Source organism: Vitis vinifera, chromosome 14 (genome assembly GCF_030704535.1).
Source record: "Vitis vinifera cultivar Pinot Noir 40024 chromosome 14, ASM3070453v1".
Classification (NCBI taxonomy): domain Eukaryota; kingdom Viridiplantae; phylum Streptophyta; class Magnoliopsida; order Vitales; family Vitaceae; genus Vitis; species Vitis vinifera.
Window position 1 is genome coordinate 10,087,848 of NC_081818.1, and position 20,423 is coordinate 10,108,270.

Here is a 20,423-nt window from a genome sequence, read left to right on the forward strand (position 1 = left end):
TTTTTTTTTTAATAAATTGATATATATATATATATAATATTGTACATGTTAATAAAAAAATATAAATTTGATAAGTGTACATTGATTATTAAATTATATAAAATATTATTTGAAGATAATATTGTGATATGTAATTATAATATGTTTAATTTTAAAATCTATCTAATATTAAAATTATGATATATTATAAAATAAATTATGATAAATGTATAAATTTTTAATATATTAATAATATTAAAAACACTATGAATAAAATTATGATATATTTTTACTAATCAATTAACTGAAAATTTTTCATTCAATTATAAAATAGTTATAATTAATTTGTTATTTAGTGTTTTTTTTTAATATTTTATTTATATCCTAACTTTTGATATATATTTCTTTAGTGCATATTGTATATCAAAGGGTGCGTTTACCCTAGTGGAGCTGGGGAGGCATGCTGAACACAGGGGTTTGATTGACCGCGTTGACCACCGATATATCCATGATATATATCGTTTCGCCACCCATCAATACACCGATATTTCAATAATATTTTCTTCCTGATCATGAATAGGGATGGCAATAGGGCGAGTTTTTTTGGGTGTCCACCCCTAATGGGACGGGGTTCGATTTTAATAAACGGGTTTGAGAATTTTTTTTAAAACCCGGGGCGGGTTCGAGGTAGGTTCAGTTATTGCCCCGCCCCGCCTCAATTATATATAAAATTAATTTTTTAAATTTAATTTAATTTAAATTTTAAAATTAATTTAATTTAATTTTTTATTTTATTATTTTTAATATATATATATATATATATATAATAACAAAATATTTTCATAAAATAAGTTATAAAAAATATAATAATTTAATTAGTTTAATTTTTCAAATGGGACGGGGATAAGAATTATTTTAAATAAGTTTAGGACGGGTTGCCATCCCTAATCATGAAGCTCTTCAAAGGTCTTGAAAGACTAACAATTACAAACCCATACATCTTTATACTCCTTCCTAAGACCAAAAAGAACATAAAGTTGAAGATCATTATCATCGTTATGAACATTGATAAGAGATAAAGCATTGATTGTGGAGTTTATCATGTGCATCTACTTAGTAGTGATTTTGTCGCCTTTGGTTGCAAAGGTCAACTTGTCCTTGAGACCCATGATTTGGGTTTTAGACCAATTGGCAAAGTTGCCATCTTGGTCCATGCTTGATGAGACATCATGGTAGCAGAGACGAGGTATAACGACTTCAAAAAGCGGTGCACAGATCACATGAAGTAAGAGACTATCCTATTGTATCCAAAGAGAATAGATTGGATTCTGTACCCATGTTTCTTTTTTGGTGATGGTACTTGATGATGGACATAGAAACCTTCCCTCAAGATACCCTAATAGATCCTATCCCAAAAATAATGAATGAAATTGCACAAGCCAAGATGGATAATTATTTGGAGTAAGTTTCATAAGCAATTAAGCAGTGGCGTTGATGGAGATTAACATGTTGGGATTAGGAGTTCCAGCCTTCACCACAACAGTGAAAGGGGTGCCTACAGCCATGATTTCAATGAGGATGATTGAAGGACACAAACAAGCTAGAGAAAAGAAGAGAACAAAGATGAAGATTGCTCGTGAAAGCTTCCAGCTCTGATACCATAAGAATTATAAGAATTCAAGTGAATAAAATGCACCACACTTTCATTGACATGCATTATAGATATATATACTCCAAGAATAATACAAAAAAAAAAAGGAAGAAAATAATTAACAGTTCATGAAAAATCAAAAAATGCTGATTGTGAGGAGGTAATTCTGTGATGACCAATTCAGGTAGTCTATGATCAACTTATGATTTGGAATTTTGAAGTTATGTTTGATTCTGGAAGATTATGAAAAAAAAAAAAAAAGGAAAAATAAAATAAAATATAATTAAAATTAGCTAAAAACTCATGCACTCTCATTTTTATATAGAAGAGTTAAAATGAGCAAATAAAATTAAAATAATATATAAAAATAATGTATTGACTTTAATTTTTTTATTTTCTTATATTTTTTCTTTTATTTTATTTTTCCTTTTTATTTTCTTTCCCTTACAATTTTTTTAAATTTTCCAAAAGCCAAACATTTTCTTAAAAATCAAAAAAAAAAAAAAAAAAAAAAGAAGAAAAAGGAGAGAAATTGGAATGTTAAAATGGGTGCAAGGCTTAAACCCCAATCACCAATGAGAAACAGAGATATGTAAATAAGTTATGATTTGAGAGGCATAATATTAGAAGTGTAGTAGGTTCCTAACTACAAGTTAATTTCTCAGCTTCAATAAATTCGTTATATATCAGCAAGTGCTACTAAAGCTCCATTCGATCTTAGAAGCTATGAGGAAAAAGACAAGGAATTGGAAAATGAAAAAGAGAGAAAAATATAAGGGAAAAAGAAGTTAGACGCCACCATTTTTTCTTTTCTCTTCTTCAATTTTATTTAAATTTGAAATAGGAAATACTATGTTGGAAACATTGTTTAGAAAATCAGGACATATCGGCATGATATTCAGAAAGATATATCAACCAACCGATATTTCAATACATATTTCTATTTATTGTAATTTTTTTTGCGAGTTTCCCATATTTCATCCATTCATCGATGGTCAAATTGTTGGCCTGGAGTTCAAAAGTAAGACCCTACTCCATCATGCAAACACGTTAATTGGTAATATAATGGCCTACATTTTATATATTTTATTCTGAGACACAAAAGTATTTTTATTTTTTATGTTCTTTTCTTTTTCACAAATTGCTCTCTTCGGGGTCTTCTCATTTGAGTAATATAATATACCCTTCTATCATATAGTTCATCCTATTTTTGCAAATAATCCACAACACATTTTCAATTTCTATACATGTACAATGATCATCCCAACTCAACCAATAATCATACCATTATATACAATAAGCTTCACAACAAGATCCACACTAAGATAGTCAATATTATTATTATTACTAATTAATTTCTTCTACACTAAGATAGTCAATATTATTATCATTATCAATTAATTTCTAACATGTCAGTTTATTCTAATAAAATATTTTACCAATCATAATAATCTAATAAATTATATCACAACCAACAACAACTAAATATCAACAATTCTAATATTTCGACTTTGCAATAAACCTTCACTTATTTCCTATTTAGCATTTAAGAAAAATGAATCATTTTACATGTTTAGGACAACCAAATGAAAACCACATGAAGATTTACCGCAACTCAACAACTCATCCACTTCTATGGAGGTCTTTTTCAAGGTAAATAAAAAAAATAAAAATAAAATGTGGAGCTAAAATTTGGGGAAAAAACATCCCTACCTGTACTATAGAATCCAATCATTGGATTAAAAATCCAACTCTATAGAAATATTCACCACATCGAAGACTATCAATGTGAGAAAATTCATTATGATCGAAGGTCGTTCCATTGTTGAATCATCAGAGATGCAACATAGTCAACCCATCCATTTTTTTTTCTCCCTTCCCTTCTCTGTATTTCCTCTTCTTGCACCTCCTCACTCAGCGTCCTTCCTTCTCTTCTATACTTTCCTTATTATTATTATTATTATTATTATAACGAATCCAGAAGACCATGCATATCCTTTTAAAACCAATCTTCCTCTCTTCCTTGTTTTATCTTCCACAATTATTATTTATTCCCCAACTAATGATTTTCTCCTTGTTACCACCGTACACTTGGTTAAATATGCTACAAGTCTATTCTTCATAAAATATAATTTGACGTTAACCACCACTACACTTTTACTTTGAAATTTACTAAAGATATGATACTTTAAACTATGGTTTTAAAAACCGAATCAGATCGGCCGGTCCGACCAGTCATGGTTCAGGTCCGGTCTGATCAATTGAACCAAAAAGTGGTCAAACTGAAATTGGACTTATTAAACCAATGGTCCAATCGGCAAACCAGACGGTTTCCTCCGAACTGTTCGGTTCAATTTTTATTTTCCACTGTTGTCATCCCCCGCCAACAGGACCCACACCCTACATTGGAAAAGCCCTTCCCCATTTTTCCCGATCGGAACCCCCTTCTCCCACCGCGACCCCACTCGCCCTTTTCCTCCATTCTTTCCAAATTTTATTTTTTTAATTATTTTTTACCTCATCTCATTATTATTTATTTTCTTTTATATTTATTATTTTTTTTACTTCGTTTAAAACTTTTGATTTTAATTTAAATTAATGAAAACATTACAATTTTAAATAAGTGTTTTATTTAAAAATGAATTTTAAATTAAAATTATGATTTTAATTTAAATTTATAATTTTAAACTAATTTTCTGATTTTTAAATGAAATTTTAATTTTTAAATGCTAAATAATGAATGTCACCACATTAATTATAATAAATGTTAATTAAGTATTATTTATGACTTTCATTAATACTTATTAATGGAAACCATTAATGTTATTTATGAGTTTCATTAATAGAAATATTAATAAAAGCCAATTGGAAAGTCTATAAAAAGGTTTCTCATCCCTTGTAATATGTATCCCCTGAGCAAGAAAGAAATTTCTTAGTTTCTTTCATTCTCTCAACTTTCTCAACTCTCTTCTCTGATTCCTTATTCCCATTATATATATTGTTAAAGTAATATATATTTTACCTCTACTACTTCATTTGCATTGCATTTATCCTTATTTTATAATATTAAGTAATATATAAATTTTTATTTTTATTTTTATAATTATTTTAAATTTTAATAATTTATAAATTATATATTTATGATGTCACCGATTCAACCACGGTTCGACTATCGATCCAATTAGTGAACCATAAACCGACAACTTTTCCGATCCAATGATCAATTCGATTATGAAAATGTCCAAGCATACATAAATCTCTAAAAATGTCTTAAGCATTCATAAATCTTTAACATCCCCAAAGTTGAAATTCATAGGAACCTTTAATCCACTAATTTTACAAATATTTATTTACCGACAAAAATTTAAATGATATTCTAAGACTTACTTCCATCAATTAATTTCATCAATTTAGTATACCCAAAAAATATTGAATCCACTAAATTTCTTCCTACAATTTTCTCAATTTAACCAATTCAAATATCTCAACTATAATTCTTATTCCAATTCTTCCAAAGGCTAACACGGCAAGAATTCAAACCTTATATTTAGACCTAATTTCAACCTTTTAACATCCAATTAATTTTCAACACGTCTTTTGACTACCTACTTTGACTAAATTTTCTAACTAGTTGGAAAAATAAAATAAAATTCAATATTGTAACCTAAGGTGTACCCAAATTGTCGAGTATTACAATATGAACATTTTATTACGGTGAAATGAAAATTATCAAGAACTCATCTATTTCTTTTTCTCATTGATCGGAGGGGCTCGGGAATGCTCATACAAATATTAAGATCATCACCAATTGATTCCCAAAGGAGATTACACGGAAACCCCGTGGAAATAACATTTCCAAACTCAAAATCCCAGCAATATTTTACAAATAACACATAGGGCAATAAATGAAGTTAAGGAAATGAATTTGAAGTAAATTAAACAGCCACTTGTCCGTTAGATCATTAACATAAAAAACATACACTTCTTGAGCGTGGAGTGTCTCGATCTTCAAGGCCTTTCACGAATGACCTAATTGCAAGATGCTCTGCAGCGTAAGTCATGAAAGATGCCAATATTAAGGCTCCAACAGCTATCAAACCTAACCTGTAAAGACCACCACGCACTTTCCCAATTATAAATCTGCAGGGTCAGTTACAAACCCAAAAAGAACAGAAGAAAAAATAAAGAGCGCATAAATTCCATTTGACATACTCATTTCCAAGCTTAAAAAGACAGTGGAAAGATTAAGTGCATTACTACTTAAATAAACCAGTCATCAAAACTATAAAGGCAAAATGCACTTCTATTGCTTTCCTTCACATTATAACCATTGAGGAGGATATTGTTCCAAGAAACAATATAAATCCAATGCATCTTAAAAGACAAAAGTAAAAAGAGAAGGAAAACCAAGCGTTCAAAATATGGGACAATGGCATATCAAACCATTCAAGACGAACTGCATTCAAATGTGGGTATGTTAACTGTAGGACATTAGATTTAAATTTATGGTTCTTGTTAGTTGTAACTTGTAATGCATGTGGGTCATTTATATGCTTATATCTAGTATGTTTTATACATAATAATTTAGAAAAATTCAGTGGAGACACATACATATATGACAACAGAGCATGGACAACTCACTCACAAAAAAAAATATAGGAAAAGGATATTTCCATTACAATACAGTTCCTGTGAGATAAATGTAGACATGTTTTTAAACATGCTATCACACATATAAAACTATCTTGATTTGCCTTTTTGCCTTTTTCTTTTTTTCTTTTTCATTAACAGTGGATAAAAGTTTTTAATTTTTGGCAGTGAGGAAGCAGGAAATGGTATTAACAGCACTTTCTTCCTAAGAGGAATGAACTCCTGCATATGCAAGAGTTTTGGAGTTAAGAGGTTATCACAAGGTACTTCCTATTAGAAAGGGTAATCACAGGAGAAAGTGCAGCTAAATAAAAAATGGCAATTCTTTCACAACGAATAGAATAAAAGTAGTAGTAAAAAGATGGATCAAGAATAAACTGGTAGAAGTGATGTAGGACAATTCTAGGATGGTTGTCCATAATCAAATAAGTAGGGTAGAGCTTCACCTTTTTAGGATTTAGGATGTAAGGAGAGGAATGAGGAATAAAAAATATGGCACATTTTTTTATAAGTAAATTTTTCTCCCTATTGGAACTTGAACCTAGAATCTCTCACAAACCCTCCCCAACCTTTTACCAATTGAGCTAATCCTGAAACCTAACCTTTGTAGCAGCAGATTAGAACTCTTATTCTTTCCTAGAACTATTAAATCTTCTAAAAAGAATAGAAGAAACTAAAAATTTTCATTTAAGAATTAAGAACTTACTTTCAGAGTTCCCAATAAAGAAGACTTCTAGATTATAAAAAAAAACAACAACTAGAAACTTCAAAAAAATCACATTAATTTAGGAAATAGAAAGTTTAAAAACTTGAATTTTTAAAACTTTCCAAATTCTAAATTAAACTCAATCGACTACTAACTAATTAGGAAATAAGAAAACATAAAATGCTGAAAAATTACCTATATAACTTTGATAGAATAATTTAGGCCTTTTTTAATTTCTTTCCATTGCTTGAATAGATATTGGAGATCCATCCTCATCAGGAAAGTATGATTAGTGACTATTAATTAATATAAGACAAGTTGAATTTACTATGAATGCATGATATAATAGACAATTGAACAAGTATAAGAGTTAGCTAAAAGGAAAAAAGAAAAAGGAAAAAAAAAAAGAGATATTAGTTAGGAAAAAAATAATTATGACATTCAATAGTGGTATTTCAAAACCTAGAAAGGACTCGGAAAAATATTCATGCACCCACCCCCCAAAAAAATACATTAAGAAAGGACAAAAATGGAACTACACACTTGGCCGCCTAGGCAATTGTCCCTTACAATTAATAATTTGCATTATCACCCCAAAACTAAAATGTACTAGGAAAACACCCTTGAACTGACATTAGGTTCAAAAGTTGGCAAGTGTTATATTTTACTTTGATCACAAGCTTAACATTTATAATTTTCATGTTACATGGGTTCTGAAAATGAAAGAACTTAGAATTTTAGTGCTAGTGCATCCTTGAGGATGTTATGCTTGAATATGAAGGACTAATATTGAGACTACCTCCTACCCAAATGGATTGTTAAGTGAAGGAAAATATATATATACACACACAAGAGAATCTTACTTCCACTATTTTGTGAGGCAATACCAAAACATAATGAATTATAAACTTGTAAGATTTCAAAAATGGGTAATGGCATTAATTCATCAAGAAAGTAATGCAAGAGAAATAAATTGTGTAACATCCTCTTACATTTAATTCATGTCAACACCTTTCCAGTAGTGAACAGAGCATAAAGATCATGTTATTTTAAAACTTACATGAAAGGAAAACCCTTGGATCAATTGCTAATTTCTTACATATTAAACAATAGCACAGAGTGAACTCCAACCCAATAAGTAATATGATAACAACAATTGCTTTGAAGGTCCAAAATCACAACATAAAGTTCTCATATCATTAAGGTGTTGTTCATTTGTTTGTTTGTGTTTTCTGACTTAAGTCTTAAAGCAAATTTGCTTTAAGACTTAAGACATTTTTAGAAGAAAATTTTGTGTAAATGGAAAAAGTAAAATTTTTTAACTTTTATCTTAATGGAGAAAGTCACTTATTCTCCTTTCTTCTTTCAACTTTTAATTTTGTTACTTAGGTACCATTTGTTTTTTTCTCTTAGATTTAAATAGGCCTTAATTTAATTAAGTCTAAATAGATCAAAGCAACTTACTTTAAGAGTTTATGTTCTTTTTAAAAAAAAACACACAATGCACACCAACAACCCCTTAAACTTAATTTCTCATATAAAGTAAAATCAAATCCATTTTTAAAAATTTAGGATAACTTGTCTTGAAATATATATATATATATATAAACCACCTCAATTTTGTGCAATTTAGATTACTATAAATTAGCCAAGTTGTCATCAAGAAAAAATCAAACATGAATGAAATGAGTTTTGTTTGTCCATTTTTTTCTCTTAATTCTCAAGAAAATTTAGATTCAAAACTCATTTTAATGAATTGTTACTCAAAAAAAAAAAAATCCAAAACATAAAATCATTTAATTTTGATAAGAAATATATCTAAAATAAATTCACAAAATTCCAAAATCGAAACCAAAATTCTACCACATGCAATTGTCATTTTTGCCTCATAATTCATCCAATTCTCAATGAAATTAATTTTTATAAATTTTATAGATTCATCATTGAAAAATGAAAACAAAAACACTAAAACTCATAAAATTTTGGTTAAAAATGAATTTACAACGAATTTCCAAAATTCAACCTCTTATTGTATAATAAAACCAAAATAAACTATCATCAATTCTAATGACATTTTTAGATAGAATTCCAAAATATAATTCACATTCATCAAAACATCCACTAGAATAAATAATTGTAATTAATACTCTTTCATAAATTAAAAATCCAAAGATTAATAAATTAATCTCAATAATGAAACACATTCAATACAAATCAATAAATCCGAAGATACACCTAAGAGAAACAAATGTTAACTTAGAAACCTTTCTAAGATTTTCTTATCAACCAAACATAATTACATAATTATTATTATCCAACTACTAATTTTCTAACTAATTACATAATTGATCATTATAAAATTTTCATTGTGGTAATAAATTCTAACATTTTGGGAAAACTGGAAATACGTTACATTATTATTTTTTTCAATTAGTAGGTTTCAAATTAAAAGAAGAAGGCATACAATAACCAATTTTATAAATGTTTTAACATGTAAAAAAAGCATTAAGCATTCAAACATGAATAAAAACAAACTTCACACTTAATAGCATTCAGACACACTTAATGGCATTCAATTCTGTTCAGATTTAAGTTAAATTCAGGTCTATTCAGATTTCAAACAAAAAACAAACACCACCTTAATGTTTAACTACCACAATGGTCATGAGCACAAGTATACATAAAGTAAACAATGGTGCAATCTGCAGCTCTTGGCACATAACAAGATTTTAAATGAGAAGCCACCAAAATTGCAACAATGATACTGACATCACAACACAAAAATACATCAAACAAATTACCTCAAAAATAGAGCAGTGACACCAAAAACACATGGCAAAGAGGGAGCAGCAACTGCTAGAAATGCCATTCCTAACCCATAATACCATGTAGCAGCATCACAAGAAGACACCTGTCGCTGATGACCTATAGCACATTAAAAAAACCATTGAATGTTATAAAAGGAAATTAATAAGGTTAATTCATGCATAATCATGCAAATTAGAACTATTATTTCAAATCAATAAACCTTTGCCAGAATCATAATCAGCAGACACTGGCCGAGAAGCGAAGGATCCTGCTTGACTTGCAGTCATCTTTCCCCATTGATAAATCAAATGGAGATAACCTCCAAATAACAGAAAGAAGCTCGTGAATGCCCACTCATACATCAGGAGCAAACCAGTCCATGGCATCACTTGCCGGGGGACAACTGAAAGTGCAAGTGCGAGAGAGACCACAGCAACCATAAAACATATGACAACAGAAATTCCACCCAAATAAACCGGAACCTTAGACTGTGCACCATTAGAGAACTGTTTAACATCACAAGCAGGGGTTTTAATGAATATAAAGACTAAAATTTAAGTTTAAATTAACAGAAGTATGTAAACCCAACAGCCAATACAAGAGAACAATAAGGTTGCATTTGAGTATGAGCATTTCAGGGAAGAAGATTTAGACATCAACCCCAAGTTCAAATTACTGGAATGCAGTTTAGAAAACAAAGATTTTTTTTAATCTAGGAAAGTCTATGAAAAGCTTAAAGAGTTTTAGTCCATGGATTTTAAATGGTGGGGAGAAGAAATTATTCCAAATTCAATCCTGAAGGAAGAAATTGGAATGGGACCCCGCCCCCACTCTCCCCCTCCTAATTCTTGCTCCATGGTTTTCTTACAACCCTAGACCTTTATATTTTCTTAATATCTCTTTCAAAAAATTTGAATCAGGAGGATGAAACCCGAATCTGTTTCCCCAAATCTTCAAATCCATCTGCAACCTAAGTTATTGGATGGGAAAACGGAGATGGTCAAGTGTCACTTTTGCAATTGTATGCCCAAGGGACATTTGCATTTTATCAAGAAGCCGATGAAGAGAAAGTAAAGTAAAAATAAATTTAAATAATTACACATACCCCATGAACTACACAGAAGAAAAAAACCTAACCTGTTGATTAGAATTAATGGTGGATGAGGAAGAAACACTAGAATAAGGAAGTGCACCACCAGATCTGAATTTATAATAAAGGTGTCTAAGAGGATCACACAATGTTGTTCTGCAAAATGAACCAAAGAACTCTCGTGTCTGAAAAAAAATAAAGATGCTTTTTAGAATCAATACAAAAATATCTATTTGCTTAGTTTCCAAGAAAAAAGATGGAACTACTAACCTGAAGAAAAGACCTATAGTAACAGAAAAGAAGAGCAAGCAATGGAATCAGGAAAAGAAATTTGACTAGAATTGTATCATTAGGATTTCTGCCCCCTTCAGTTCCAGGAAGAGATCCCTCAAGCTGTTCCCTGACATTCTGAAGCATTAGAAAACAGTGTTACATCATAGAATTGAGCATTAAATCAGTGACTAAATGCTCATTCACTGCATGAAACAATAAATTTCCCCATAAGCTCCACACTACATTTGGTATCAATGATGCAACTCCACCAAGATTTTAAAAACCTCCCTCCAACCCTAAAAAAGTCTCTTTTACCCTTTCCCCTCCTCTCTCTATCCCTGTTTCATTAAAGAGAAGCAAATTGCATGGGTGAGAACAAAGCAGTCTAGAATAGATACCTGCCAGACATCAACAGGTTTTAGAAGCCAAGACGTCCACCAATCCCATGGTTTAAGGGGGCCAAGTGTGTAGTGGATAACACGGAGTTTTTCTTCATCTACCATCCACTGCATTTACCACACATAAACAGATGAGAATTTTTTTTCCAATTGGCAGATTTAAAACAATCAGAAGCATGCAGGCCTCAGTCCTACTAAGGATTTCTTGACATACAGCAGGCTTTTTCATGAAAAGCACAAAAATAGCACACATCTTTATAATATACACATTATTGAAGATTCCATTTTTTTACCATAAACAGACTCAGGAGTAACATTGGGCTTTTGCATGTTTTCACAGTTCTTGTGTTCCATTAGTTGCAAAGGTAGTTTCTTCTTAAAAAAAATCATCAAACAGGTAAATATCTTTCAAGTGGAGTCCCATCATGAAAACATAAATCCACTGATGATATGAAAAACAAAGAAAAAAGGAAAAATCAATAGCAGCTAGCGTAACAAGGAATTAAAAGAGTCATCCTAGCATCTGGACCCTTTCATCATGGTTAGATCTGAGTAATACTTGGGTGTACCTTTAGTCAGGTTGAACCACCATGCCTTAATCATATTTATAGCAAGGACATCCTTGTTTTCTTGAGCTCATTTAAACGATTTATATGTAGTCCTGCCTGAGCGAGTGAATAAGGGTGAGGCTGAAAATAATTTTAGGAACATGTGTAACCGGAAGTGAAAAAGAATGTAAATAACACTGTTTGCTTAATTATCATGTCAGAAAAAATATATATATATATATATATATATATATATTGCATCCTAATATATAGACTAGCATATCCAACCATGTCCTTTATTCTAGGAAACTAAAAAATAACCAACCCCAACATTCTGGAGGATTGTTCAAATCCTAAAACAACTAGATCTAACAACCTGACCCAAATAATAACAACCTGATTCAAATAATAAAAGAAATAAAATAAATAAAACAATTCCTAACTAATCAGATCCAGTTAATTTGAATTATTCCGGATTCTTCTACACTCTCCCCTCAAGCTAGTCTAAAAATATCAATCAGAAGCGGGTCAGCATCCTAGCTATGCTTCTCTAGGAACTTTAACGATTGAGAGTTGGACCTTGTTGAGTCTTTTTTCTTGACTTTGCTTGTGAAGTTGATTAGGAGAGAAGAAAACTAAAAGGTGATCTAGAAGGATGCTAAAAAGGGCCTTTTTTCAATCAAATCTTTTTATTTGATATTGAAGCCTAGAAAATCAATCCCCTTTCCAATGAACATTATTTGGAATTCATGGGTCCTTTCCAAGGTGAACTTTTTTGCTTGGGAAGACGCTTGGAAAAAAGTTTTGATTTTAGATCGGCTTTAGAAAAGAGGGTGACTACTGGCGAATGGATGTTTCCTTTGTAAACTAGAGGTGTAGACTATCGATCATATTTGACTTCATTGCATCAAAGAAAGAATTCTATGGCAATTGTTGTTCTCCTTATTCAGTGTAGTTTGGAGGATTCCTTCTTTGGTGAAAGATACTCTATCAAGTTGGCATGACTCTTTTGTAGGGAAGAAATAGGAAGAAGGTGTAGAAAGCCGCTCCTCTTTGTATTTTTTGGACAATTTGGGAGGAATGAAATCGAAGAGCTTTTGAAAACAAGGAACTGACTGACCAAAAGTTAAAATATCTTTTCTTTGTAATCTTTCAGCTTGGATTAGTATGTACATAAGAGAAGACTCAATGCCCTTGATTGATTTTATAGATTGCGTGGGGACCTGTTGAGAGTTAAGGGTGGTTTTTTTGTGTCTTCTCTTTCAAGGCCTTTCATTTTGGTGCCCCTCCTAGATGTATTTGTATTTTGTGTACTTTTTATCATATTAATCCATACATACCTTTCTTTACCTATCAAAAAATTATAGAAGGTTCGGATCATTTGACACAGCCAGTAAACAAACAGAGAAGAAAGGCACCACAGGTTAAAAAGGCAAACAGTGATTGAAAGTTATAAACATACAAAGCTGGTCAAAGATCAGAGAACCTTCTGCACTTTTGCAAGAAAAATATTAAGAATAGAATCCCTTAAAACAGAAAAATAAATGGAGTAGAAAATGAATGATATATAATTTCACCATAAAGTGAGTAGCAATCACCATGACAAAAGGAACTGGGAAGGTAAACGGCCCATTACAATGTATCAATTAAGCTGTTAATTTAAAGTATCCTATAATAATCTTCAGAACTCAAAGGTGACAACACTTGATAGGAAATCTTGCATTTTTCAGGAATAGGAATATAATGGATCTAAACAAGTTCTATATTTTCCATTTAAAAGTTCTGCATTATTCACTTTAGTACTAAGATGAAACCCCATGAGCAGACTTTATGACAACCAGACAGAACTGACTGATGTAATCCTACAGAACCTCAAAAATTGAAAAGCCTTTTATCAAATCAAATTTCTAGGAACCATTTAAAATAAAAATCTTTTTTAATAAATAAGGTCACATTTCTAATATGGAACTACAAGGTCTCATTGCTGATCTCTTACCAAGACCCCATAATTTCAAAGAACCCACACAACAGACAAATATAACAAGGGTTAGGTTTAGGCAGTTTCATTGCTGTCTTAACTCAAAGGAACTGCAACATCTTGCCTAATTCATCAGGGTTTAAAATGACACTCAATCATCAATGATGAACAATTCAAAGTATGTGAAGTACCCATGCTCACAAAACAGAACAAGGGTTTGGGTTTGGTATACGTGTAGACATGCCTATCGATAATTGTATCCAGCAAGAATGTCCAACAAGGAGTAAGAACAAGCTTCTATCCCATTTCAAGTAACCTCTCATGTTTGAGATTTTATGTTAGTTATATACTTAATTTGGGCCTAGAAAGTAAAAAAGAAAAGGAAAATTAGACTATTTAGTTGAATCCTATGTCCTAAGATCTGGAAATTGAACATATCTGACACATAGATACACACCAACAACCAACATTTGTGCCTGATGAGTCCACGTAGCATTACCAGTCATAAAGATAACCAGTTACGGCAAAGACGTCTTGCTAACAAACGTATGGTCTTATGTTTTAACTTATTCATTTAAACACACATTAGGATCACGAGAGAGCATCACACCTTAATAATTATTTGAACCAACAACAGAAAACAGTATTTGCTATTATTGAAAGGGCATTTTGCATGTGTGTGTTGGGGGGAGCAAGGAATTTTTGCAAAATGAAATGAACAGCATTCTTATCAAACATCATCACCAACTTATTACCATTTTTAGCTGTGACTTACCTTGATTCTTCTAAATACCAGTACATTTGAGGAAAATCTAAATGCTCATCTACCTGACAAACATTTCCTCACTGCTAGCTTACTTGGACTTCCAATGTATGAAGTGCAGATTCGGTTCATGATACTGCTTCTTGTCATTGATGACAGCACCATTAGTTAAGTGGCTTCTTCTTTTATCTCTATTAAGGATCTCAAGAAATCCCATAATTTTTCCCATGGTAGAACAAGCTCTCATTTGATACCTAAGCCTATGCATTAATTAATGGTCCAGTGATTTAACCAAAGTCCTAAATAGAGATTAATGGAAAAAAAAAAAAAAGGACCCTGTAGGCAAACTAGAAGCCGGACTATAAGGATTTAGTAATCTGTGATGAGTTGGACTCTGGAAAAATTGTCAGCATACATTTAACACTTGCGTCAAGCTGGTGACTAGATAACAAAGTTGTTCAAACTATCAAAAGTTTCACAGCAGTGACTTTTTCAAACACAGTAATAAAAGGTTATCCAAATGATATTGAAAATTTACAGATTGAATTTCTTTTATTGATAATGAGAGGACTAAGTGACCTTGACTAGTGAAGCCTTCACAGGCACTCCCTTGAGCCTTTTATTATTAGATTGGAACCTTGTGTGCAGGACCAAGAGGTTGATTGAGAAGACTCTTCTTGAATGATCACTGCCACCCAAGGGTTATGTCAAGTTAAACTTTGATAGATGTCCTTTGAATATCCCAAGATAACTAATAACTAAGGATTTGGGGAGGCTCAGAGATCATTGCATACAGTGATAAAAGCCTATTCTAAACTTACAACTGAGAGTTTCACTGTTGAAGCGGAAATTCTAGCTCTTCCAAAGGACCTTGGCCAGGTCAAAGTTTTAAGCATATTCAATCTCATAGTAGAGAGAGATTCCACTGTTGTTATTTCATGGGTAACAAAGAAGGAAAGAGGCTCTGGAGGTTTGATGTATAGCTTTTCCATTTTTTTTATATCAGTGGAGTTAGGATGTTCATTTTCTAGGCTCCTCATTTAGCCAAGTGGTGGATCTTTTAGAAAATATAGGAGTAAAATTTTTTGTCATTTGCTGCAGATTCTTGTCTCCTTCATTAGTAATTAGTGATTGTTTGGTTTGTTGTTGGGTTGTTTTCTGATCTTCCTCCGTTATGCAGCATGTATAGCTTCTCTTTTTTGGAGATGTTTTTCTAGTTTGATCAACTTTCGTACACTATGGAATGCTGTCTCATCATTTTTGATCTTTAATAATTAATAGAATAAAATGGTTTGTTTCCCATCAAAGAGCAAAAAAGTAAGAAAGAAAAAAACTTAACAAAGAGCTAAGACATGACCACATGTTCTCTATAAGGACAATGGTAGACCTTCATTTTTTTCCTTTGTTGTCATGTTACTACCATATAAGGCAGGATATCCTTCGTACTGTGGGAATGTGCGAGCAGCTCCCAGAGAGTTAAAGTCCATAGCAGTTCCTTTGGAGACTTTTAAAAGTGATGAGAGGCAAAGGCTTCTCTTATCTATACCTTCACAGCCACTTTGTTGTTTGTTGATTGTTTGGATTGAAAGGAACTATTGGGGTTTGAAGGGAAGAGCCTGGGATTTGAGGGGATGGGAAAAGTATCCACTTCTTAAGTCATTACAGGCTCCATTTACCATTGCCTTTTTATCAGAGTTCACTTATTATAGAGTCAACCAATTTCCCATTGATTGTAGTTCGACAGATTAGTTTCCTCCAGTAGAGGTGGAGCTCTGAGAAGCCCTACGAAATGGAGATCCAACCCCAACAAACCCCATCCACCAGCCCCTGCCATGGAATGCCAGATCATTGTTGACTTTGATGACCATGTACTGGGTACTCTGAGTCATCTGAAGATAGGAGGATCTGGGTGTAAGGAGTTGGGTGGACAGCACAGATTCCACTCTTTTTAAGTTTTCCATTCCTCTTGGAGTGGGATTTGTTGCTGCCAAGGGCTTTTAGAGAAGCTCCAAGCATAATTTTCTCGAATTGCTTAATGGAAGGTCACCCTTCTGCTGTCATCTCCTATTCTTGGGGTTCTTGGAACTATCCGAATTGTATGAGGGGTGTTATTGGCCTAAATAAAAGATCAAGTGTGAAGCTTAACCAGATTTCTAGAGATCTGAACAGGAAGCCCATAACTAAGCCAAGATGATCCCAGGACTGGAATTCATATGGCACCTCCTTTCTCCCTTTATGATGTTGGGACAAATTCTGTATTAAGATTTCATTCTATTATTCTATTATTTTTCCCAGACTCCCACACAGTTCCCTCATCCTTCTTACCAATTTTTAATATTTTCCAATAAAAGATGGTTTTCTTATCCAAGATCTGGCCTGTCAATGATTGTGAGACAACAATTACATAAACAAAAATGTTTTCATGGTTCAAAACCAAGCTTAACTTCAAAGAGAATTTATTAATGTCTTACTTAACAGTCTAATGCATCTGGTACTAGCCATTACACTGCAGGTGCAACAAGGTGCCAAAAAGACATCATTAAATAATATGAGCTGAAAAACGTTTACAATGTTCACATCATCACTAAATAGCTAATACTTTCTGTTAAAAGTTTGGGTTTAGTACCTTGTTAGCAAGCATGTAAAGACCAACATCAGCATTGTATAGAGTGGACAGCCGTTCCATTTTCGGAACTGGTCTAGCATTCCGCTCTTCAGGTGATAAATCTGGGTCAAAAACATGTGCACTGGCAAATCCAGTGTAGTATGAATTCAGAAAGCCCTGATCTCCTGTTAGCATAAAATAATTTTAGAGAGAGAGAGAGAGAGAGACTGTGAGTGAAGAACCAGAAATACTATTGGTTAAAATTTACAGCTCCCTTTCAAGACATCAGCATCAGCAAAAACACACAGAAATTATATTGTTGCAACTAGATAGCTGAAACCAAGAACTGTGCTCAACCATGGTAAAGTGAGAATTTGGGCAAGTTAGGTGAAAAGCAAGCGACCAAACTGTCATCTCACCACTATATCTTAACTTAAATAACTAGTATGTTCTGTTTTTTAACATTTTGTACCATGCAGACATTTTTATGTATGTCTATCAAAAAGTATTCCTGGAATTACCACCTACATCTTCATTATGTTAAGAGGCCATGTCAAATGTATCAACACTGTTTTATTGTTGTATAGGGTTGAACAAATTTTACTTTCCAATACAAATGAATCCTGAAACTTCCTTCGGATGCCTTCTGAAATTAGTTAACAATGGATTGATAATTATTCTATAATGAGGAAGCCTAATTTCTTTACCAAATGAAAAAACACAAAAAGAACTATAATAATTATGCCTAGATGAAATTAAACCTCAAAAATAGTTAACAATAAAGGAAATAAGGAGTATTCATAACATTTCTAAAAAACACCTTACCTCCAGTGTAAGACGGCAAAGTCTTAACTTTGCTCATCATATCATTGAAGACTGTTTCAGACGGTTCCACTACCATGACCCCTGAATTCAGCCTCTCAGAATGCTTCAAATTAGCACAGAATTTCCCGCATTTAAAGAGATCCTCAATACTTTTAACAACAATAGTGTCAGCATCAAGATATACAACTGCAAAATAATAACAATAATCACTAAATAAAACTGTTCTTCTAGATACACTAATCAATCTGCCAAAAGACATGCCACATTGATTAATAACATAAAAAAATAAACAAGAAGAAAATTCAAATTGTGATCATCAATAGGCTCCATCTGGCAGGAGAGGAAGTGTGAAAATATAAAGAGATCTCAAATAAAAACACTGAACTAAGTCTAATACAGCTACTCATTAAGTTACCTGTCAATTGTCCCCAATTTTGGAATACAGAAAATTAAACAAGATTCAACCTTTTTTTTTTTGTTTTTTACTCCTTTTTCTCAGCATTGAAAAAGTGAGGGTAAGAAAAAATCAATTACCTTTCTTGTAGTTCGTCATGTTAAATATTTTTAGCTTTGTGTAGACACCCCAAAATCTCTTTGGCCGCACTTGGTTAGGGTTTGCCAGTAAACTAATAAGCTCCACAATCCAACCATCAGCCTGTACACAATATTCACCAGAACCGATCCCCAAAGAATATTAGATAAGTAAAAACAATCACAGTAAAATAGCAGCAGTAGTCAAACATTCAACTGTCTCTACCTGCTAGCTTAGATAATGTGGGAGGAGAAAAATAAAACAAAATGAAAAACCTTGTATGTAGGATACAAGGAAACAAAATCTTCTACTCTCAATCAGCAAGTACTTGACTTAGTTGAGTTCTTTAATCTTCATCAAAACCAAGAGATTCAAGATTTTATGCTCATTTTCCTGATCATTTCAGCGACCATGTGGAGGTCACCCATTTTGGTTGGTGGGAAAATTAATGGAAAGAAAAGAAATTAAATTAAGATTTAGACTTTCCGTCGTTTAAGGTCCAAGGAAACAACAGCGTCCTCCCAAATGAACCTAATACAACTATTAAGTTGAGAATTTAACAAAAATCATGGAAAATAACAAGTAAACTTTATTTTTTAATTTGCACAATTTTTTTTTCCCTTTTCTGTTAAGAAAATATGATACAAAAAAGCACCATAGCTCAGTTCTTTTGTTTAGTTCTTTCAGCAACCAAACAAAGGGTAACAATCATTAGCTCAGAGAACATAGGAAAAGAGGAAATGAAAATTATGATTTGTAATACAAGTATTGCCTATCAAAAAGGAATTCTAATGAAACTATTAATCTTCAGTAGAGCTAAGCTTATCCCTCGCTTTTAAAAACTAAGAGACTTGCAAGATTCGGAATTTTCATCCTATTTCTATAATTTTCCTCGGTTTTGTCAGTAACCAAACACAGACTATATACACAGTTACCTGGAGGAGCTTCTTAGCATAATCCGAAACGCCATCAGAAACAAGAACAACCATGTCCTTGGTCGATCCGGTGTCACGGATCGATTTTCCGAGAACACGAACACCGAGCAGAAACTCATCGCCGTAGAGAAGAGTCACGTAAGCCTCAGATCCTGAAGCTCGAACAGGACTCGGAGATCGAATCCAGGCCAGCAGAATCAACAAAAACCAAAAATTGAAAAGCCTCGATTTCATCGTAACTCGAAAAACAATTTCGAACCAAGATAAAGGCAGGATCCAAACTAGTGACGCTGATCCAAATTTTATCAAGTAAAAAGCGCGAATTTTCTGGAGAAAGGAGAAAATGGGTGGAATTATCTGGGGAAAAAAAAAAGGAAAAGAAAAAACAGAAGGAAAAGTACAATTGAAAAGGGCTTTTTTTTATGGTGAAGGCCCCCAAAATTGAAAGTTCGAAATGGGCTTTGATTAGTTTTCGTCTATCCTCTTGGCTCCTGTAAGGTGATATTCTCTGCAATTTCTCCAAGCGAGGCTTCAACAGCAATTAGGGTTGACCGTTAAACTGAAAGAAGGGTCATATTTGTTTTCTGGAGTGGGAAAACTGGAAATCACTCACCCTTTTCCGTCTTTAAAAGCATTGAAAAATTATTTTAGAAAATCTGAAAATGGTCAGTAAATATGAAAT

General features: G+C 32.4%; 1 protein-coding gene across 1 annotated transcript; it reads right to left on the reverse strand.

Annotated features, from left to right (window-relative positions):
* Nucleotides 1-5,356: 5,356 nt before the first annotated feature.
* Nucleotides 5,357-20,423, reverse strand: LOC100248394 (inositol phosphorylceramide glucuronosyltransferase 1). The gene is made up of 10 exons (XM_002266109.5): nt 19,742-20,423; nt 18,809-18,929; nt 18,275-18,460; nt 17,471-17,634; nt 11,556-11,663; nt 11,155-11,292; nt 10,932-11,069; nt 10,015-10,300; nt 9,788-9,911; nt 5,357-5,734 (listed from the first exon to the last, which is right to left on the reverse strand). The coding sequence occupies exons 1-10, from the start codon at nt 19,973-19,975 to the stop codon at nt 5,593-5,595; spliced, it is 1,641 nt and encodes a 546-aa protein (XP_002266145.1). The 5' UTR covers nt 19,976-20,423; the 3' UTR covers nt 5,357-5,592.

Excerpts from the sequence above, each read along its gene's own strand:
- LOC100248394 (XM_002266109.5), bottom strand. The coding sequence starts at position 19,975 with ATGAAATCGAGGCTTTTCAATTTTTGGTTTTTGTTGATTCTGCTGGCC. Across the intron at positions 18,461-18,808 it reads CATGACGAACTACAAGAAAG|TTGTATATCTTGATGCTGAC; the intron begins GTAATTGATTTT and ends ATTATTTTGCAG. Across the intron at positions 9,912-10,014 it reads TGATTATGATTCTGGCAAAG|GTCATCAGCGACAGGTGTCT; the intron begins GTTTATTGATTT and ends AATGTGCTATAG.